Source organism: Bombus pascuorum, chromosome 8 (assembly GCF_905332965.1).
Source record: "Bombus pascuorum chromosome 8, iyBomPasc1.1, whole genome shotgun sequence".
NCBI lineage: Eukaryota > Metazoa > Arthropoda > Insecta > Hymenoptera > Apidae > Bombus > Bombus pascuorum.
The window spans coordinates 14,424,330-14,448,981 of record NC_083495.1 but is presented as its reverse complement, the minus strand read 5'-3'; the positions used below and the strand labels follow the sequence as shown (position 1 = coordinate 14,448,981).

At 36.6% G+C, this 24,652-nt stretch overlaps 1 protein-coding gene across 2 annotated transcripts in view; it reads right to left on the bottom strand.

The window, feature by feature from the left end:
• The window catches only part of LOC132909870 (rap guanine nucleotide exchange factor 2-like), a 262,500-nt gene that overhangs the window by 170,062 nt on the left and 67,786 nt on the right, over nucleotides 1–24,652 (bottom strand). Inside the window, exon 4 of one of the 2 annotated variants that reach the window (XM_060965025.1) lies at nucleotides 23,568–23,651. In XM_060965025.1, the coding sequence (XP_060821008.1) occupies nucleotides 23,568–23,651 (84 nt within the window). Of the gene's footprint in view, nucleotides 1–14,052; nucleotides 17,145–23,567; nucleotides 23,652–24,652 lie in introns of those variants that run through there. The other variant, XM_060965030.1, reaches the window with a different exon arrangement.

Below are 24,652 nucleotides of genomic sequence, written 5' to 3'. Positions count from 1 at the left end.
GTTACAAGAAGTACGTGATAGGTTAAGGATCAAACGATGCTACTTTCGATTCCTCAAACTTAAATCTTATCGTAAAAGTCTTGAGTGAATTAAACACAAAGCTCGAGAAACTTCATACGCGATACAAAATCTAAAATAAAATTTGAAATCAACTAACAAGAAATATACGAGAAAAGATTTAATCCCAGCATCATAAAGATATCTAAGATTTTTATTACGACGTTAGACATTCTTTAGAATTTTAGATTCTACGATCCTTATCTATCTTAATCTAAGATAGGAAAATAAATGAAGTTCTTAAAGCTGTTAATAATTCCCTAAAAATATATGCAGTTTATCTCTTATTATAACATTTAATATATAAATTCATCGTTTACGTAAGATCTTATCTTTATAATATCTAAACGTCTTAATACGTAACACCTAATAATTCCTTACGTCTACTCCACTTTTACAAGCGTCTCGATACTTACGAACAGAAGAAGAAAAAGTGTTTTCAGCATAGAATAAAATTGCTTTTAACTTACAAAATAAACAATTTTTGTACATGGACTTTCTTCGCTGCCCTACTGTTTAGAATCGTGCCATATAAATATCGTTTTCCTTTTTAGACACCCTGTATATATCCGTATTATAATTAACGTCGAGCAACCGAATGGTCCTTTCGAGCCAGAGAGAAAGAATCCATTAAGTGACCATTGAAAAGTTTGTCCCGACTTTACGTCGTTTGGCCGGTGACTTCTGAAATGGATCCAGAATCCGACGGTTGTTTTATTCGACGACGACGAAAGTTTCGCTCGAATGCAAAATAACTAGACGAAAAGTGAACGAGCCCTGTGCAGATGCCACGAGGAGAAGGCCAGGCCGAATCCTTATATTAAAAAAGTTTCCACAGTCCTCACGAAACTCGACTCGCGGCTCGTTTTCCACCCCCGTGGACAAATTGCCGTGAAAAAGTTTCTGCACGACCGCGAAAACGGGGTTTCCACATGATGGCCCCGCTTCCGGAACAGCCAGTGTCACTTTGACGTATAATTCGCTGTACTCCGTGATTTTTCTTCGCGGTTTTCAAAGAGCTACTCTTGGCGAATTTTCTATTTTGATCTCATACGCGAATAGAACATACGATCTCGTGAAGAGTGTTTGGGAAAAGTGATCACTCGGTTTCAGTATAGATATGTATAAAATGCTATTCGCTATGTATAGAAAAGATTTTTATGTCGCCGAAAATAATAAAAATAATTTTAAAAATAATAATAAAAATAATAAAAATAATTAACCGTCCTGTAATTCAGCAGATTTCTAATGGAATGAATTTCACTGAAATGAATTTTCCATTCACGAAGAAAAATTCATTGCGCATCCGTTACGATTCACCATTTCCGCATAAAATTTATTAACAAATATCTACGGCAAAGAAGAGGATCAACGAGAATAAACATCGCATTATTGCATTTGCTGATTAGTTATTCATGACTAGACTGCAGATGTTTATGCAAATTCATATTTCTATGAACATAAATAAGGAAACGAATCTTAAATGATAATTCAGTGCAGTCGGTAGATATTGCAATGAGCACTCTACTTTGAATATTTTATATAGCTTAGCACGTTGTATGCATTCCGCGAATTTTTTCATTTTTAAATTTTCCATAAATGTGTAAACATCCGCGATCTATTCATGAGCGAAAGTAACCACCGCGTTTTCCCGGAAAGATACGATCTTGCTCGTTAAACGCTGCCGATCCAACTTTCGAGATTGCGGCCTACGATCGCGCTGAAGGAAAGAGGACGTATATTCTATGTGTGTTATATTGTGTTATTTTATTTTAATATTTGAGTAAGTAGATTCTCTTCGATACAAGATTTCGGATGCAGTAATAATCTCCGAGCAATTATTCAAGATCAAACTTTTAAGTATCCAACCAGTAACTGTCCTAATATACCTATGAATAAACCGTGGATCTTTATGCTTTGATAGGGAATTTGAAAATGCAAAATTACAGAGAATGCGCGTAATGTGAAAAAATATATAAAATGTCCAGACGTCAACAAGTAAAACAATTTTCTACGAAGGTTCTAATTTTTCAATTATATTCTCAAGATTGTAAGTTGGCAGAAAAATTCACATATTTATAACTCCAATCTCTTCTACGTCCCTCTCATTCGACAACGAAAGAGAATCTCGGTATGCGGCGTGAAATCGCACAGGAATTAACCACAACAGAAGTAAGAAACAAAGAAACAACGAATTTGAGAGGGTGGTAGGACAGACACGTTCCACTCGAGAACAATGTAATCCTTCCGGTTGGAGCGGAACTACGAATGTTTGCAATCGGTTGCAGGCCACTCTGGTCCTACAAAAGATCTCCCTTGATGAAAGGGTGCTATCGCACACAGGCTACAGATCTAAGTGGCTGCAAACATTTCATCGAATTTGGCGATCCCGAGGGCCTTCTGGCAACGAGCCTCGACACGGTACAAAGGATAATAAACGCGGCAATGGCGCGATCACGCCGAACAATGGAGTCTAAAGACCCTTCTTCTCCGCCAACTTTTATTCCACACCCCCCACCCCTTTTAACCGGCGTTTTTATTTTTTCTCCCCGTTATACCGAGAGACGATCAGACGAGTTCTTGCATCTGTTAATCGTGGCACGTGCGAACAGCCTCGTGTCTTGCGTGCTGGCAAACCGCGAGGACGTTTGGCCACGTGGCTACCAGAGAGTAAATCGAATCAAGATACATATATATATATATATATATATATACATAGTAGATGAAAGCGATACAGCGAGGTTGTAAAATCGTGAAGGTCGAAGTGGATTAAGTTTGCAACTTGTGTTAACACTCAATTGATATCGTTAGGTTGTTGGAGACTGTAAGAGTTTGAGATTACATAATTTTAGAATTCTTAATTCAATTTACTTGTATCGCTAATCTCTATCGCGGAGGATGTAAAATACGAAATGAATAGATACCCTAAATTTTAATAATATGATGTAAATTAGTACAATTATCTAGTATTTGAGAGTTAACTCGCACGTACGCAGGCACTTTAGTCAGTTTTTATTTTTACTTTCATAAAATCGAAGTTTTCAGGATGTAAGTTAGAAATGGATTATAATTATTTTCTTCCACAAGGAGACAATTTTTGTAGATGTACTAGGAAGCAAGAACTGGAAGTTTCGAATTGACATCGTAGGGTCCTGAGTGAAATTCTAGGTAAATATTAATTTGTAACATCGGCAAATTCGTAAACTTTAACTACTGACCGATTTTACGACCTCGTTATATCGCTTCCACCTACTATATGACAACTCGAATCGATTCCACGAGACATTTGCGGCTCCTTGGAATTCCAACGCTGAGAGGAAAAAGAGAAGTCTTTGCGGGATTTATATAAGGTATCGATAGCGGTTGGAAATGGACAAGGCCTACAGCTATGACTATCTTTGACCGAGAATGGGTGGATGCTGGTGGCGGTTTTTCTCGCGGGTTAATGCACGCGATGAGAAGCTTTGTTGCAGGAATTCGATCGAAGTTAGAATGCTATGATGGGAATTTTTTGTTTAACGATAATGTTCTGTTTCTTTATATGGTGAGATACTTATTAGACTTTAAATTTCATTTACTTTGATTCATTTACTCGGACCCTATCACGGTGATCAAATTTAACCAGATTTATTTAAGTCATGTTTTATTTTCTAAATTCGTTTTAGAATTTTTTTATTCGAAAATAAGTGCTTGTTAAAAAACGTATACCACGCGTTTAATTTTAATAAGCAGTAGTAGACTCGGGTGATCAAGTGATTTAGTGACTACGTTTAGCGAATAGTACGAAATTTATACATATTTCTTTTTACAATGCCAAAATAAGAAGCAGGAAATTTTGAAGAAGAAACTTTCGTAATAATTTATGTAATCATTTATACAAGTAGCGTTTTATGATACAGAAAGAGACAAATTTTCTATGAAAAATATTCGTTAAAACATAGCGCTGTAAATAATGATCAAAACCTAATCAGAGGTAAACACGTTGAATCAAATTCTCCCCGAAAACTAAATTCAAAACGAGGTCAAAGCTGGAACGTACAAACCGTATATCCAAATTCGCTAATTTCCAGCATGGAGTTATTGGTCGGACAGATACACGTTATCCGAAAATATTAATAATACTGAGACACCCGCGTAACCGATAACGTTACCGGTAATAAATTGTAGCAAACTAATTCGATGGAACGTTCTGCGTGCAAACGAGGGATATCGCTTGCCTCGTCCTGTTTAATTATGGAATTCTGACTCGTGTATTTCGGTTTACTATGGTACGCAGCCGCAAAAACGAGATTCACGTGCCAATGGATTGACATCACGCGGAAATGAACGCGGCCACGTGCACCCGTTTTACTCGCCTTTAAAATCTCATTCAGCTGCACTTGTTGAAAGCCGATATAGAATTTTCCGAAAGGGATCCACGTAACCTTAACCTCGCCACGGAATTAAATAAAAATCGAATCTGGACGACGGTATTATATCGGTACAGAAATCACGATTACCCCTGTTCCTCTCTCTACAGCTTTTAGTGTGGTACAATAGTGTCTGTGATTTATGCGGATAGCTAATGTTTCTGCATTGCGGATAGACCGTACTTGGTTCGAAATGTTACGTGAGTTTTGGCTGTTATGATATCTGGATTGGCCTAATAGATACTTTATAATTGGTTCAATGAGAAGTAGATTATTTTCATGATTAAATGTTAATTAAATAGTCCATTTATTCGTAATATTTCTCATTATAATATAATTATCCCTTTATTTGGAATTTATATTGGATGTCGTAATTAAGTTTTCAATTACTGTCAACTGCTTAAAAAAATATGGCTGTTTCCTCGAAATGATGTCTGGTAGAGTGAATGATAGGTACTATAGAAATTGCTATTAGCGGAAATTGATGCTTCATACGATAGCTGTCACGTCAAGTTTGCGTCCCAAAAGGAATGAACATGGCGAGAGAATTAGAAGAAAAAGGAAGCATATACGTATTATGTATTTCTTGCTTCAAAATATATCGCACGTCAATTTTGTATATAAATAATCAATGAAATATATAAATAATTTTTAACTTTTCGTCTGTTTCCGATTGCTTTAGTTTCTATTTATGAAAGCCGAAGGAAGATAAGTACTTTGCGATTTTGTTATCTACACGTCGGTGAACTACCATGTGCTACGCTAATCCCGCTTCTCTTAAATCATTACATATTCCGCGACAATCACACGAATATACAAGAGTAAGAGTCAGACAGTTTAAAATTCTTTTCGTCAAATTCCATTATCCAGCGTTTTAACAGTATCTTGGTAAAAAGAGAGCAAATTACCCGTTGATGAAGGCAAAAAGAAAGAGGAGGAGAAGCAATTTATTCCACCGCAACGGCAGAATCGAATTTTCGACGGAGACTACGTCCCCTGACATACATTATTCATAGTTGACGGTGTTTCGACAGTTCGACCTACTGTCGCGAAACAAAGTTACCACGAAAAGTCGAAACGCGAGTACGGCGCTGAGAAAAAGGGAGGAATTTCATATGGGTGGCAGAAGGAGAAAGATATAGCGAAATACACTATCGTTCAAAAGTATTCGAACTCTTGTTCTTGCCCCAAGTTGCTCTAATACGCCCTTGTATTCGAGAAAATCGGATTTCAAAGTTTGTCGAGTACTAAGCTCGCGTGAACCTTAATTAAACATGGTCGAACTTCATGTTCTCAAAAACGAAGCTTCGAATGAACAAATTAGACAACTTCATTTACATAAAGCGCACGTGTTTTCCAACTTTTCTTTGTCGAGCACGAAGCACATTTTCGATTTATTTTTGCACGAGAAATCGAGACCTTTCTGCTCGTACCATAATTTCGAAATCATTTCGTACAATAAGTAGTAACGTGTATTGTTGCCATTTCCTTTAATAGCTAATTTAAATGTATGGTCTAATGGTTCCATAAAGAGCGTTGTATATTAATATAATCTGATGATTCAACAAAAAATGTTACAAATATTTCTTCAATCGTAAATTTCCCATTAATTCGTACACTTTGGTACAATTCACATATCGTTGCTGCAAATCGGCAAAAGTACCATTTCTCAGTTACTGGAATCATCCTGTATAATAACTAATAGAACATATTATTGCTGTGCCTTTAATATCCAATTTAAACGTACGATCCAGCGATTCCATGAAAATTCTTGTAAATGTTTCTTTCAATTATCAATCTCCTATTAATTCGTACGCTTTCGTACAATTCACACGTTGTTGCTACAAACCTACCAAAATATTCCGATATGCGCTGATGAACGATAGCGTTCACATACATCGAGAAAGGAAACGTAGTATCGACGATGCTCGTGCATCTCGGTCAGGATTTCGCAGCACGTACCGTGTTAGCCGCGTACATCCAGCGAAATGCAGTGGCGAGCATACTGAAACCCGTCTTACGAGCCAAGGCTAGCGAGTACATTCCGTGCTGGTGCACGCCGCTCGTCGAACGATTTCTTCTAAGCTTCTAATTTTCGAGATTCGATCGTTTTACGACGCGGCTTCGCGGAATCGAGCTCTCCTTTCTTTCTTTCTCTCCCCTCGTGTTTCCTGGCAACGGTATTTTCCGCGTTTCCAGACTCGCTGGAATGCTGCAGCTACGAGCTCACTTGACTTGCTCTTGTAACTGCTAGTGGACGTTTGTTCGATGGTGTCGTCGATTTATAAATCGAAACTTATTTTAGGTTTGTCAATGTAAACGAATTAAGTTTGGCAAGGAATCGGTTAGAGTTTCTCAGAGTTTCACGAGAGAACGTAGCTTATTTTGTATTTGTAGAAAACATCGGTGGCTCGTTTCTATGGTACGATATAGTTTGTTATAGTTTATAAGTTGATAGATATTAATAAGTGAACAAACAGATTACATAATACGATGGGACGTTGACAAGTAAACAGAAGAAGTCTTGTCAAATATGGATGAGGTTACATACGTAACACATCCAAGGCATATGATGTTATAGAAGGTTAAGGTTTCCCGTTTGGGGTGAAGGCTGAACGAGGAGGGTGGCATAATGCGTCTACCCTTAACATATTGAAATATTTGTCTTTTGTATTCGGTTATATGTGACAGAAGGCGCTCGTTCAGGAGAATTTTCTTTGTATTTTATGGATTAAAGAGATTGTGGGCATCTTCGTAAAACATAAAATCTTATAATAAGAATTTGTTTGTCCTTTAATACATTTAGAGACGCAAAAGTTCACAGATTACAATATATAAAATAATATATAAAATAATAATTTTTAACGACAGAAATAAATTTTGTATGTAGTTTCCATTTCTGTACCTCTGTTCATAACAGTATAAAATTGCATAAAAATCCACGAGTTATCCAATCATCGACAAGAAATCGACAAAATCGCAAGCAGAACAATTAACGGACGAGGATTCTTCTCTCTGAAGATTTCGTCTGTAGCGAATAGAGCGAGAATGTCGTTTCTCGTTCGATGTCTAAGCAATAGTACGCCAGCCATTTAATTTAGTTAGAGATCGATAGGGTGTGGAACAGCACGTGCTGACGGCAAACAAGGTTTTCTCGACAACCCTCCTTCGCATTTACGCGGCACTACGTATCCACGAACCCCCTTATACAGTGTGATCAACAACGCGCGCAACTATTATTAGAGAATCCAGGGAACCCTATCGTTTTATCAGTATAATGCCGAAGATCATAATCTAAATTGGTGACTGAGACTACAGCCGATGCGTCGCAGCCCCAGTCGTCTCTTTGCTTGCCCGATTAAAAATTTATCAGCGCCGTCGCGTCGGGGTGACTGAAAGACTGGTCAGGACGTCGAAGCATAATTGCCGTCGGGTTGGCCGATAATAATTAAAGGCACTGCTACACCACAGATCGTTCTACTGTGTTCGTCTTTACGATCTTGCTTTGATACGGTGGCCACACTATTATTTGAATATTTATGCAAATTCATAGTTTCATGAATAAGTAGAATTTCAATAGAAAATTGCTTTATCTATTAAATGTTACAGCGCGTACTATATTTTCGATATTCTATTTTATCTATTTTATTTTGCTATATATATTTTATGTATCTTGTTTTTTTTTTTTTTTCGAATTTCCTGTAAATATACAGAGTAGAGAAGGTACATGCATCCTTCTAGAGAGGAAATGTGTGTATAATTTCTGGATTCACGTGTAAATAGCGTTGATAGTGAAAGGATTACCAATCAAAATGTAGTTAGAAAGCTACTTTAATTTCTTTTGCATTTACAATAAGAAAAAGATGGTATTGGATTTAAAGATTGCTGGAAACTCGTCAATTTAGATAAACAAATTAAATATTCTATTAAACATATCAAACGGTTATTATAATTGATTAGGCAGCATTTTCTGCCACGAAAAAAGAAATAAAGTACGATTTTTCAAGCTTTTTGTAATAATTTATAATAAGTGGACTGGTAATAAAATACTCGATTGTTGTTAATCCAACATATGTATTTCTTCCATTTGTCGGATCTTTCTTCATTTACGTGTCAGATCTGACAAATGTTTCTCGCATTACGTAATCACATTCCTTCGTAAATGCTTTAAGCAAAATAATGAAACATCGAGACAACACTGTGTTTAACGTTTACGACGTTCTTCGCTTACACTAACGACGATCATACCGATAATTTTCAGTGCACCGTGTCTACTGGTTATTTTATAAAAATAAAAATCTAGTGACTCGAAACGATCGTTCGAAACGCAACAGTATTTTTACTTGACGCATAATTTATTATGCAATATTGCAGTTTTTCCGTTCTTCCTTTTTATGCCACGTCTACACATATATCGCGTCCCTTCGTCACGAGATTATATCTGTCGAGAAAAATATTTAATGTCAAGTCTCCCGACTGCGGAAAAACCAATCTACGTTGGGTATTTCTTTCTAGCGCAAAAATTTTGCTACGATAAAAACACGTGTACACAACTGTTATTAAAAATACACGTATAGTCGTTTTATTATGAGAAACAGTCAGCATACGTGTTTTCGTTTAACAAAACCTGTTATCAAACGAACACTGTGCGTTTCCTTCCGGAGCACATTTTCACAATTAGCGGAAATTTTCTTAATTACCGTGATATTAAGCGTAACGCGACTATTACACGTGAAACAAGGTTAACAGTGACGGAAGTGCTCGTGCGCGAAACTAAATCTTCTTATTAATTATTGTCCGTGTTAAATTTATTCGTTGTTCAACGCCGAAGAGAGAAAAAAGAGCTTGCGCTTGTGCAAATTAAACACTCTGTGGCCTTCTTCTTTCGTGCACAACGCAACACGTGCTTCAACGTTTTTTTTAATTATATTTTTTTCTTTTTTTAAAGTCGCCACGAAACGTTGATATAAAGTAAAACACACGGCGGCTCTCGAGACCAATAGGAAATCGATAAGTTATTCTATAAACGTTATCAAAGGAATGGTCGATAGATTGGTGCCATTAAAATACAGTCAAAAGCAACGTGGATTCTGATGTTGAAACACTCAAGGGTGTATCTTCCATGACCAACTTTCCTCCCCGAGAGAAATTTAATTATAAAAACTGACAGGAACCCTCGACAGGGTGCCAGCACCCTTTATCGAAATAGGAAATCGAGGATGCCACGTGGAAATAATGAAAATAGAATTGGCCCCACCTACATTCAATTTCTTCCTGCAATTTGAGAACTTCGTCCATGAGAGTTCTTTTCTTCTGTATTTATTCGTGTAATTAAAAATCGCTCTTCGTTTCGTCAGGAGGCTGCGGTGTATCTTTTTCGAGAAAATGAAACGAGGATGCTTCGAAACTCATATTAAACTTCGTTGAGTTATACTGTATTCGTGCTTTTAATTAATATGATATAATGAAAACAAATAGATACGCACGTGTATAAAATTTCGGTGGATTTCGTAGCAGCAGTGAGAATATTTTTAAAAAATCCGAAAAACCTATTTGTATTAATTTAAATGTGATACAGACCGTGATATACAGACTGTGAGGATTTATACAAGTTCACATTTTTCCAAACACGCTAAAGAAATTTAATTGAGCTTAAATGAAAAATTGTTTCGTTTTCTGCCATAACAAGCATTTCACTCTGTATGTTTTGTATTTTTCTGCGTATTATGTACATTCTGTCGTACATTTAAATTACACGGACTAGCAAACATTCGTAATCCACAGTAAAATTGAGTAATACACCTTTTTGTACAGATATTATTGTGATCGAAACATGATTATTTAATCGTTGGTTTTAACGAATGAGATGCTCGAATATTTGCCTGATTCATTGAAAATCTTTTGATAAAGACAGTCATCGACGAGGCAATAACCCAAGATGGACAAAAAGATTTCAAAACGGTGACGATCGATTGCTCGTGTCAACTTGTAATAGGTTGCACAATCAGCCCTGTTCTCTTCTTCGAGAATTACGTGAATCTTTTATATAAAAGCTTCCTTTGAAAACAGTTGCATCAAAGTGTCAGCAGAACAGAGTGAAAACTGATTACGTAACACAGCGAAGAAACTCAAATTGAACCGACACGATGTCTCGATGCATTAAATGCGCACGGAAAAATCTTCCTGGTATCATCGAGATGGCGCATCTAACTCGAAAATAATCAAAATTAAATTGACCCTTAATGTGCAGTTTTGTAGTACATGTATTATTCGTGAAATTTCGTAGTTGCACGAATGTTGTGTTATTAAATTAGTATTAAAATACTGCCATCTCGAGTGACAGACATACGTTTATAAATATATGTTGTATAAACGTACATTATTCATCTTTGTTTTCATTATATGCAGAAATGGAACAAAGTTTGTTAAATAAATATTCCTATAACAAGATATATTATAACTGAAAATTGCAAATGGTATTGGCACACAGCCTTATTTTGCAATGAAGCATTTTTTTTTTATCAAGTTCTATATTTTATCAAGTTTTATAAAGTTTATTAAATAATAGGAGATGTGATGTAACTGGATTTAACTTTTTGGATCTATCTTTTAACCGCTGTATCTCCCTTAACTTAAATTATTCTTCCTGTCATAAAAGTTGACAAATAAATTTTACTTCGAGAATTGAAAAAAGGGAAAAGCTTGGACGAATCTTGCATTCGCGACCATCGAACTGTCTGGAGCTTCAATCACGAACGACAGAAAGCTTGATCATCCTCGATTTCGGGACACATTGACATTGGAACTGGATTTTCAGCGAATCTCAAAGCTCCCTCGTAATGGGATCGACTCGCTTGTTTATCGGAGCAGGGATTGAAACGTGACGCGTATTATTGACAATGCCGTGTCACGTGCACGCACCCGTGACAGCCGTGGAACAACAATGCCAGCCGAAAACCTCGACAATCGATAATACTGCAAAAGCTCGTGGAGGTCAATTGTGTTCGATGCGAGAAGATTGATCGAGACCGATCGAGGCTCGATGACGACTCCACACGAAGCTTCGACGTGCCTGAATATTCATGAAATGCTTCGACATTCCATTGCGTTCTCCCTGCACGTTGTTTTGTACAGTTTGTTCTGATGAATGGATGCGCGTGCATTGCACCACGTTGCGTTCGTATAAGTTTACCCCGTGAATACGAGCCGTGGGCGTACTTATATTGTTTTGGCTTAATTATTTCCGACTCACTTGTTCCCTTCGTTCAACCTTTTCTTACATATATTTTCGTTAAGATGTAGACAATTTCTGAGAATTTTTTTTTTGTGCGATCATCGTTGATTGCGTAATGTCGTATTAATAATTATGATATCGACTACGCGTAATTCGAAAGAAATGAAAAATAGAGGACGATGTAGCAATTCTTGTTAGGTCTGGTTCATTTTTGATGACCTTTCTGCGCGATTATTATTGATTGTGAGATTATTAATGTTGTGTCAAGGCCTGTGTGATTAATTATTGGCAATTTGATGAAACTAACGACGAGAGAAATTATTGAGAATGACGGAGAACGAAGATAAAGGAAAATGTACAAATTTTAAACATTTTTTTAGGTTTCTTTCGTGAATGAATGATTACAGATAAGGAAGATGGTAAATTTCTATACAACATAACGATACTGTATCGTGGTCGAAATCTTTTGGCAATAATTGTACGCGAAAAGCAAAGATTTTTATATGAAAAATCTAAGAAATACGAAATTTCTACTTAAAATTGATAAATGAAGAAGAAACTAGCAAATTTCTATATAAATTAACATCGAGAACAATGTTAAAATGGAAAGAAAGGGAAACAATAGGAAAGAAGAATGAAATACGTGGCCAAAAGAAGTCAGTTTATGAAACTCGGGATGATTTATAAAACTAACATGTTTCGAGGCGACTTTCACTTTGATCCGGATGAAATACGAGCCTTAATTATTGCACAAGAATTCCTTTGCAAATATTTCCATCCGATCACCGGGGAGGAAAATGATCTAGGGGCTTTTTGCTTTCCTACCATTACGCACCAGTTCACGAACGAGAAGTTTTTGCTCGTTTCCCTATCACCTAACACGTTTCTTTCTGAATTAAAGCCTACGCTTGACACGGTTATTACTTTTCACTTTAATAATCTGCCACTCTCCGCCGTGATTATTATACATATTTGGCACTCTCGAATTTCACTGAGAGCGTAAATTAAAGGCCTGCGCACCCTTATTAAAATAAATAATTATTTTAGAATTCGTAGAGAATGCGCTCGAGTTTGATTACGAGGTAGCAATATCGAAAAGCAAAAATAAAAGCTACTTCGTATGAAATTTCTAATTACTTCAGTCAGTTCGAACGAGTAAATTAAAACCTAGTGATTAAAATTTTTTATAAAGCGATGTGATTTAATACTAAAAATACGTGGGTGTTCAAATATTGGATAAACTAGGTCATCGAAATATCGTTACCCATAAAATTAATACGGTAAGTCAATCTACTGTATCGAAAATATTTCTGACATTTTCTGAATTATGGATGCACATCGGTGATTTTATCCTAACGTTATTTGAACCATGATGCTAAAGAATATTTAACGTGCTCGCTACTCATCCCCTGTCTATTCCCTGCACGTTAACTACTACCGTATATTAGTAAAAAATCTGCACAAAATATCTTGTATTAGAAAAATTATTACGAAATTTTTCACAGTTTCGCGATAGTTATATAATCTAAGAATACGCATCGGATCCACGTCGTACGAAATGAACACGTTAAGAGGATAAAAAATAATAGCTTATTTGAAAATAATAACCTATCTGGCGATCTAAAATCTATACGCTGAATTAGCTTCCTTCCAGGAAGTTAGCTAAAGGTATGATAATTTATGAGGGAACGGATGTGAATGATCTTCTAAGGATCTATATTACGATCTGTAGTTTTGCATAACCATAGAACACAATTAGCGCTTTAGAATTTACTAATTCCAATTGTTCTACGAACTGTTTCTGTGTATTAACATAACAGGCCGAATAGACGTTCGACTCGTTTCTTGTTCAGAAATGTAACAAAAATGTAAATGAAAGGTAAGTAAAAATTAAGCGAATTTTATCTTAATTTTTCATTTAAGAAGACAGATATATCAATTCCTTTTATACAACGCAATTACCATCGAATTCTCATGCGAAACGTATAAACGAAATAAATACGCACAGCGCGATCTAGTCGAATAGGGATATCGAATTTGAAGACCGTAACAGAATTAAGAAAATAAAGTAAAACATTATACACGTAATGACGGATGATAACGAATTTAAACATTAGGAGTGTGAAGGTGAATTTAAAATTGGAAATTATAGGTGACTAAGCAGTTCACACAAAAGCTTGCCCAATTATTTACAACGACGTGGCTATTCACAAAAAGTTGAAACACGAGCGAAACACCGGACAGAGTAAAACCACGAGAATTCAACACAGCAGTGACACGATGGTGCCCATCAACGTCTCGCATTGTGGCGAGATAAAGAATATGGTTAAAGTTAAATTAAAGGCTCCTCACCGGTCATCCTGGGTGACAGTAATGTCAGGCGGGGGCGCGGAAGGCGAGGCACCGTCTGGAGCATCCAGTTTGCCGGCTTTTTCCCTCGCTGTTCCCTTGTCTTTAAAACGGTCCAACGAAACGCTGGAGAATCACGCGATCGTGCTAATCAGTTAAATAATTCTTCACACCAACGACATCGTCACGTTCATCCACTTGTTCTAACCCTCTACCCTCTTCTTATTTTTCGTCTCAATTACCAACAAACTCGAATAACCACCAGACTCTTACGGTTCGTACGAATGATCCACGATTTTTATATTCTACGTAGATCCAGCTATTTGATATTGAAGATTCGAAATTTAATCTTCACAAATAAAATCCAACGGCAAGTCACTGGAATCCATACGCATAATTCTTCTGACCGAATCTTTCTCACTATCGTTGCTTACAATATTCTCTCCACTGGTACTCGTTTTCAAGATCCTCGATCTTTCACGATACTTTCAATCATTCCAACACCACTTTCACCGTCTCCAATTTTCCGATACTTGCCGATAATCCTCTGCGTACTCTGGATTTTCGTTGAAAGCGTATCAACTTCGCGAAATTCCGTGCCACTTTACAGCGTCTGATCCCCAGACAACTTTATCCTGGAAAGACGATCCTCCGGCAGTTTACGTCAATCCAATCTGCCGTACAAATCGAATGTTCGATCCTCTTCAAGGTCCCTTTTGAATGTTAACTACGAAGACACGTTTCCTTTTGGCAAACGAACGATCCCTTCGTGTGACGCACCCTCGTCGATCAGCTACGGGCCGTTAGCTCGATTATTAGATTTATTATGGAATACCTTCGGCTCCCTCTGAGCAAAGTTCGACTCGCTTCTTAGGTGAAAGCGAACAGGTAATTATTCAAAGGCGATATAGGCAAGTTTGCCGTGTATATAGTGGATCGTGAGCTCTTGTAAACACGGACGAAGAGGAGGCAGAAGCCTTCTACGAGACTCGTTCTCGTGTCGTGGATCGAAAAGCAATCATCGATGCCACACTCCAGGTTCCTAAGTAGGCAGAGCGGTCAGCGACAGACTTTGGTGCGCTGTGGCGAGAGGCTTGGGTGCCACGGACAGGCTCGGGTGCTCCCGTCTTGGCTCCGGTTTTCCTTTGCACACGGGTCACTGGTCCCCCAGGATTTCGGTATGCGTAGCTCGCGCTCCACTCCAAACGAGTTCCACGGCCAGTTCGCTTCAAGGAGTGATCTACGCGCCACTTTTTGGCGAGCGGTGAAATCCTCCTTAAGATCGATGTACGCGATTATCCGATTCTCGGCCGTTCCTGTCCGATCGAATTGTTCAATGGCGATCCACTGTGCATTGGTAATTTCGATCTTCTTACCCAACACAACGGATCATCTGACTTTCTATAGTTGGGTAGGAGAAGGAATGATTTTGCACTGTAGGATGGACGTAGAGTTTGTTGCGAAGATCGATGGATTGACTTTCTACCGTCGAACGATCTTCTCTCGAAGTAAATGACTTTTCCACCGTAAATTGTTTACGAGAATCGTTCAATAATTTGGATAATTGTCCTCGGTTTAGATTGCGCGATATCTTTCGATAGAAACTAGAAAAGAGAATCTATCGATATCCGTCTCTTTTCTTATTTTCCACGATGCTGATGATTCATGGACTGGTGGGTGAGTCCTGCACGTAAAACCTTCTCGCCGGTCGAATGTCTCTGGATCAAACGGAATTACGATCGACGCTCCACTATATCTTGTCGGGAACAATCATTTCTCAATAATCCAAAGATTCGAGGAATTCGAAGAATCTATCGATCACACACAATTTGACAGAGTTCGAAGGATCTACCGATAGTCCACAGATTCTTTACGTTTATCTTCCTTCTTTCTATACGACGTCAACGATTTTCCACGATATCCAAAGATTCAGGGAATCCAAGGAAATTTCCTGAAATCTGTCTTCGTAGACTAAAGGATCAACTCGACTCGGAAGAATACAGAGGAGAAGACTTGTCTGGTTCACGGACAACAGTGCGTGATCTTTACGCGGACACGACGGCCTTTCGAGATCGACGACGATTCGCCCAGCGGGAGGGCAATTGCGTCAGTGCGACGAGGTGCGAGGAAGCCAGTGCATCCGACGTGCGTGTACGGAGGTCCAAGGGTACGCGCTCGCCGCTGTTGTTTTACTCACGCCTCTCGAATGCTGTGAAAAGAGGATCCGCCGGAAGAGCGAGAGAGAAGGCGGCGCGCACGTGCAGTGTCGGAAAGGCCACGCTCTTTTCTTTCTTATCCCGAAAATCGATCGTTAAGACACGCTGCATCGGATGACAGACACCGGTGAACACGCGTGCACTACTGACCATCGGACAGACGCTGTATAAACACACTCTTCTCGAGCTTGTACGCGACAATTTTGACGCGTACTTCGATTCCCTTTATTTTGCCGATTTACCTTCTTACTTTTTATCTCTTCTTATTCTTCTTCTTTTTTCGGTTCCGTATTTTTCTAATTCTTACAAAGTTTCGTATACGACAATTTACAACGACATACGCTACACGTGCAATACATGGTACCTCTCGGTTCTGGATTTATTTTAGCCAAATCCTTTTATCATTTACTCTTTCCTATTTTTCCTTTTAAATATCGATTTCTAACGAACACGCGCTACACGTCCACGAGCGATAACGCAATTCCTCTCGATTCTCGATTAATTTTATCAAAATCCTTAACGTCGTTTATTTTTCTTCCTCTTATAGCGCTTTATACGTTGATTTTAATTTCCCACGTGCGGTAATTCAACATTTACGAAGAATCTATCGATCGATTCGCGACTTTCCATTTACTTTACCAGAATCGTTCTATTATTCTTTCTTTTTCATTTTCCCTCTCTTTTTTATATCCTTTCGTATACGGTCCCGTTTATGATTTTTAACCAACACACGCTACATGTCCATGTGTGGTAACGTAGTTCTTCTGGAAACGCGGATGGGAATCGCCGGGATTGGAATGCGATTCGCGGGTGCAGTCGGTATTAATCGCAACACTCGCCAGCCACCACGATATACTCGAGAAGACTGGAACTGGAGTCTCTCTCGGTAGGTGAGGCCCCCCTTCTTTCTCTCTTGTACGCTTTCAGTGTTGTACCCAGTGTCTCGTGGCCACCGGTGTGTCCCTCGTGAGCGTGCCACGCGAGCCAGCCTATAGAGGGGGTTCCCCGGCGTGAAAATCGATGGGGGTTCGTTTTCAGTTTTATTTGTCCCGTCCATGGTTCTTGTTATGGTAAAACGTGCAGGGATGGAGGATCCTTTAAAAAATCTAGTTATCGAGAGGTAACTGTGACTTCGATCGCGTCGCGTGCAAGAGGGGTTGACTGGCGGATGATTTATGCGACGAGATTCAAACGAGAGGGAAATTTGAAACCGCGTAAAGAGATGTTTTCGGTATTTATCGAATATCAAGAACTGAGAATGAAATATTTAGCGACGAGATAATCGGAAGAACAGTTCCTTCAGATTTCTCCTTGACAGAGATTCTCGTTAAGAATTAATTTATACGGTGAACTAGATGTTTCGACTGGAGAATGTTTAAGAGTGGATATTTTCTTTGTGAATCGGCAGGAAGTTCGCACGTTTCTATGTTAAGATTTGCTTCTTCGTTGCTTCGGACGATTGTAATAACGGAAAGTGTGTAAAATTACTCGAAACAATTTTCGCTGGCGCAATTGTATCGTTAAATGTAACCTAAAAATCCATAACTACACAGATACAAATTTCCGTTTGATTAAATGAATTCTTCTTTTCAAAATAATTACCTTCTTGATACAAAATTCTCTTATATATTCAAAGATTAATAACATTTTCCATTGTGAATCAAACTTCTCGTAATCCCTTTGGTACGAAATAATGAAAATCTATCTACCAAGGGAGTCAAAAGTTTCGATGCTTGCTACAGCCCTGCGATCGAAGTGTCTCTCTCTCTCTCTCTATTTTACTCCGTCTCTGTCCACTGCACTCTACGTTACTCTCTATATTCCTCCTTGTCGCTCCAGAGAATCACTCTCTGTTCGCTAACTTCTATATCTATCCTTCTCGTCTGCACGCATCTTCCCATATCGCTGTCCTTCTTCGATACACTTAGACAGCGCTCAACTCGGCTCGGTTCGTAAATTCTCGGCACGATTACGAGATGGCAGAGTCGAGTAGAGGAGGGAAGATTGCGTGGAGCGAGAGAACACGCTTATCGGGTGAGTCGGATAAAGACGGTAGCGCCATGAAAGAAACGGAGCGAGTGAGTAAGCGTACGAGAAAGAATGTGGAGTGAGTAAATGTACGCTAGGTGACGTTGGCGAGAGTGAGACGAATGACACGAGAGAAAGTGAGTAAGTGAATGGGCGCGAGAGGAGCGTACGAAAAATAAGGAAGAAGGAAGATGCATGTATATTCGATGAGCAAGGAAGAAGAACGGAGATAGGAGAAAGAATCGGAGCAAAGAGTTAGAAGGGAAGGTAGCGTAGTGGTAAAAGTACTTTAACGTGGAGAGAAAGGGATAAATAGGAAGAGGAAAGGAGGCAGGGTAAAGTGAGACGGATGACATATGGAGGGGAAGACAGAATAGGAGTACATTAAAGAGTAACAAAAGAGGAACACGAGGCAGAAGGAAATAAAGAGAGATAGCCGTAGAGAGGCGGCGAGAGTACAGAGAGACGGAATACTTAAAACGTAGCCACACCCGTGGTTAGTGGGCAAATTTTTCTGTTTACGTCCATGGGAGAGCAGAAACCGTGAAGCGCGAACTCGCAATCGCACGTGGGCTTCGCGTCGACGTTTTGTAAAAGTGTCTCGACGAGTAGATGGAACACGAAATCTAGCGCGAAAATGTTTAAGGTAGAATTTTTTTTTTTTTTTATAGTTTATTTTGGGTTTTACAATTTGTCCTGAAGGACATTTGGTAAAGTGTTATATCTCATTGGTAATAAAAAAAAAAATAAAATAAAAATAAATATAGCATGTGGGTGGCTACCCCCAACGGGGTGCCAACTTCGTATTTTCTAAGTTATATCTTTTATGAGTTCAAGGTAGAATGAGTACGAAAGAGAATGTTTCCACTCGGGTATCGATGCCAGGCGAGAATTGGACAAGTTTGGTGTAAAAGGAAATGGTAAAAAATTGAGCACACTCTGATGATTCTTATACAACACAAAACAAGAGAAATGGAGGATGACGAAACTCACGATGCAATAGATCTTGGGTATAGAGTCTCGGTTGAACGAGACCACCTAAATATATAATGTTCTGTATTTTATAATAATGTATTTCTCTTTATTACAATGTATCTGTCTATATGAAAACTTGTACAAAAATAAAAATTTATTTTTAAACGATACTATATTCTTTAAAATTTTTATGGAAGTAATTCTTTTGTTCTTTTAACGTCAATTATTCGAAGAAAGTAAGCAAACCTAGATGCTCGAAGTGCATCCAAGACAAACAAATAGAAGAGGCACGCGTTAAACTAACGCAGTGAAAATTTGCTTTTTCTTCTCACAGTGATTGAATTTCATTAAAAGTAGATTATCTAATACATTCGCCGCAGTAATATGTCCCGACGTACCTACACCATGAAGGAACGAGGTTACACGATTAATGAGAATTTCCGTGGTTCGAGGGACACAAAGAGAGAAAACTGCGACCGTAACCCTGGTACAGAACGATTTATGAGCTTGACTCGCGTGTGTGTGATATACACTGTGATCGCGAAGTTGCAAAATCTGTCTCGTATTGCAACCCATATTTGCGTCCTACAAATATCTCGTATCAATCCTCTGTACCACCGTATGAATACAAGCTTATACATTCATTCGTCTATGTTTTTTAAATATCATTTTATATCTTCGTTATCGTGATATCTAGCATTGCTGTGTTGTCACGCGATGCATTTATGATAATTATTAGTTGTTAGCTCTTCCATTAGAAGTGAAAAATTGTAATTAATTGCAGATAATTTCTTTGTGAAACAAGCAAAGGAAAACTGGGTTGCAAACGATTGAGGTTACTACTAGTTGTTCTGCAATTTTTTTCATACATGGTTATGTATAATGCTGGATGAGATGATTACGTTATACAGTGGATTTTATACCGGATAACATTACATGGATGTATACACGCGTGAGATACTTAGAGTTAAAAATATTTACGAAATACGGATTGATATTGGAAATAACAGATTGCAATGTATTCGGTTACTCTATGCAATCTATATATTAGGTCATGTTTCCAATCTTCCTTTTGTAAAATTGGGTAAAACTGAACAACTATCTAGTAATAATTATCAATAAATAATCAATGATACTTTTCTTCGTATCCTACAACTTTTGTCATCTTCTTACACAGTTTCATAAAAATAAAATAAAATAAAATAAAAAATAAATTTAATCGGTGACAATATAATGTCACAAAATTGTGTTATTAATTATACACTCGTTGTAATAGAATCAATAATTCAATAATAACCCAAACTCTAAATATCTAAAATTACCAGCACTAGCATACCTCTACTACCACTATGAATGTTTTCGAACGATCATTAATGTAAAGGAAATGAGAAATTCCATAAAAATCGTATATATTTTTCGTACACCCGGTACACGTACAAAGTCTCCGTAGATATACGTGCCACGATCGATTTCTATCTCGGCAGCTTCTTCGCGTAAAACGAATTCGGTATGGCAATGATATTGAAAACAAGAGAAAACAGAAATAGAAAAGAAATAAACGTGACTGGAGGGATATCACGTGAAATACACGCGTAGTGTCTTAGTCCAGTTGTTATACCTTATCATTATTATAACGTTAGATTTATAACATTGTTAAATAACGACATTCCTTTTATAAATATAAAATTTAATCGATATTTATATTTAGTACAGGGAAAAACGACAGAAGGTTGTACGAGATATTTCTAATAATTTTCTTAACAAATCTTGTTGATTTAACAATTGTAAAACAAATTGAATAGATCCAACAAGAATAAAGAAAGTGGCAGGATCGATATTTATATTTAGTACAGGGAAGAACGACAGAAGGTTGTACAAGATATTTCTAATAATTTTTTTAACAAATCTTGTTGATTTAACAATTGTAAAACAAACTGAATAGATCCAACAAGAATAAAGAAATTGGCAGGATCGATATTTATATTTAGTACAGGGAAGAACGACAGAAGGTTGTACGAGATATTTCTAATAATTTTCTTAATTTACCAATTGTAAAACAAACTGAATAGATCCAACAAGAATAGAGAAATTGGCAGGATCGATATTTATATTTAGTACAGGGAAAAACGACAGAAGGTTGTACGAATATTTCTAATAATTTTCTTAACAAATCTTGTTGATTTACCAATTGTAAAACAAACTGAATAGATCCAACAAGAATAGAGAAATTGGCAGGATCGATATTTATATTTAGTACAGGGAAAAACGACAGAAGGTTGTACGAGATATTTCTAATAATTTTCTTAACAAATCTTGTTGATTTACCAATTGTAAAACAAATTGAATAGATCCAACAAGAATAGAGAAATTGGCAGGATCGATATTTATATTTAGTACAGGGAAAAACGACAGAAAGTTGTACAAGATATTTCTAATAATTTTCTTAACAAATCTTGTTGATTTAACAATTGTAAAACAAATTGAATAGATCCAACAAGAATAGAGAAATTGGCAGGATCGATATTTATATTTAGTACAGGGAAAAACGACAGAAGGTTGTACGAGATATTTCTAATAATTTTCTTAACAAATCTTGTTAATTTACCAATTGTAAAGCAAACTGAATAGATCCAACAAGAATAGAGAAATTGGCAGGATCGATATTTATATTTAGTACAGGGAAAAACGACAGAAGGTTGTACGAGATATTTCTAATAATTTTCTTAACAAATTCTCTTAATTTACCAATTGTAAAACAAACTGAATAGATCCAACAAGAATAAAGAAATTGGCAGGATCGATATTTATATTTAGTACAGGGAAAAACGACAGAAGGTTGTACGAGATATTTCTAATAATTTTCTTAACAAATCTTGTTGATTTACCAATTGTAAAACAAATTGAATAGATCCAACAAGAATAGAGAAATTGGCAGGATCGATATTTATATTTAGTACAGGGAAAAACGACAGAAGGTTGTACGAGATATTTCTAATAATTTTCTTAACAAATTCTCTTAATTTACCAATTGTAAAACAAACTGAATAGATCCAACAAGAATAAAGAAATTGGCAGGATCGATATTTATATTTAGTACAGGGAAAAACGACAGAAAGTTGTACAAGATATTTCTAATAATTTTCTTAACAAATCTTCTTAATTTACCAATTGTAAAACAAACTGAATAGATCCAACAAGAATAGAGAAATTGGCAGGATCGATATTTATATTTAGTACAGGGAAAAACGACAGAAGGTTGTACGAGATATTTCTAATAATTTTCTTAACAAATCTTGTTGATTTAACAATTGTAAAACAAATTGAATAGATCCAACAAGAATAGAGAAATTGGCAGGATCGATATTTATATTTAGTACAGGGAAAAACGACAGAAGGTTGTACGAGATATTTCTAATAATTTTCTTAACAAATCTTGTTAATTTACCAATTGTAAAGCAAACTGAATAGATCCAACAAGAATAGAGAAATTGGCAGGATCGATATTTATATTTAGTACAGGGAAAAACGACAGAAGGTTGTACGAGATATTTCTAATAATTTTCTTAACAAATCTTGTTGATTTAACAATTGTAAAACAAATTGAACAGATCCAACAAGAATAGAGAAATTAGCAGGATCGATATTTATATTTAGTACAGGGAAAAACGACAGAAGGTTGTACGAGATATTTCTAATAATTTTCTTAACAAATCTTGTTAATTTACCAATTGTAAAACAAATTGAATAGATCCAACAAGAATAGAGAAATTGGTAGGAAAAATACCAAAGTATATGATCAATCGTGTATTACAATGGAAATGCCACCTAATTGCTATAAGCCAGACGATCGGTTGATGACTGGATCTACGAGGTGATTTTCAGGGGCGATTTATTATGGACGCGCGATGAAGTCCACGGATGAAATTACAAATGCTGAATTATGATTACAATAACAGAGATTTATGGTCGTCGTCGTCGGTGCGTTCCAAAACACAGTCACGTGAATTTATCGTGTACCGAGAGTTACGAGTGTTGCATTTGCAATGTAAATCTTATGTGAAATTAAGGCAAACCAACGGAGCCGGAAGCCGTTTAAATAAATCAAGCATAGTCATTTGTTCGATACGAAATTCGCTACTTTCCTATTTCGTTTTGCCTGTGATTATAAGTGATAACATTGACGAGCAAATATCGAAGAATAATAAATAAAAGGGAAAATATTATTGTACGAGGTTCGAGATTATGTACGAGAGAATGGAAAACAAGTTAAAAATGATGACGATGTGAAGATTTTCTTACCTTGAACGAGGCAGGAACATCGAGCCATCGATGAACACAGAACCGGACAGTAGTATGTACCAGCTTGTGGCCAATTCGCCGGTACTGAAAATGATTCGAATTATATTTTATTTTGCTTATTTCCTACTATTAGAATTTATTTTAATTAAATATAGATTTAAGTCGTACATAAGCATATCGTTATAGTTTGGATTAGGTTTAAGGTAGATTATTTAAATTTATTTTATATTCTATAGTTTATACGATAAATACCGTTAACGATCTTTATTGCATAGAATATACGATATACAGTAAAATTAAATAATCCACCCTAAACACACTCTAAATCGCTAAGATTATTTGTCATTATATCTACCGTATATATGTTGCCATCTATGATAAATGGAATTTATTGTAAATTGCGAAGAAATAAAAGTTGAAAAAACTGAATATGAATATATTTCAAAGTTGAAAATACACGTAAAATTTGAGTGTATTAAATAATCGAGAAGTGAAAAAGTTTCTTTTTGCAATAACGAGGCAGTAATAATCATCGATTAGTCGTGAAATTCTCGTTTCTGTAAGTGACTGGACGCACCGGAAATTCGTGACTCAGAAAGTAACAAGTAGCTAACTTCACAAATGCAAAAAGTAGACTTGTTATTCGATATTCGTGGCAAATTCATTGCATTGATAAGTGTATGGATGAAGTGTATATATCAATGAAATTTTTATGGCATAAAATAATAATTAATTTATCTAAACTACAAATTTATTCATAAAACCTGTTTTCGATAATCTTTTTATACAGAAATAAGTTAGATTTAAGCAAAACAAGAAACATGTTACCATTTATAAATTGCGGAAATATCGAATGTACGCTACCGCCATCTTGACAGTCAATTAAACAAATTTTCTTATGAAACATAAACCGTACAATTTTCCAAGATTATACGTATATTTATAGAAACAGCAGATTACTGAAAGAATATTTAAAAAATTATACTATGACTAACCGAATTAAGAATTAAATATATAATTTGCATGTACTTTTGTCGTTATATCGAAACGAAATATGACGGAACACTCGATACGATGGATTCGTA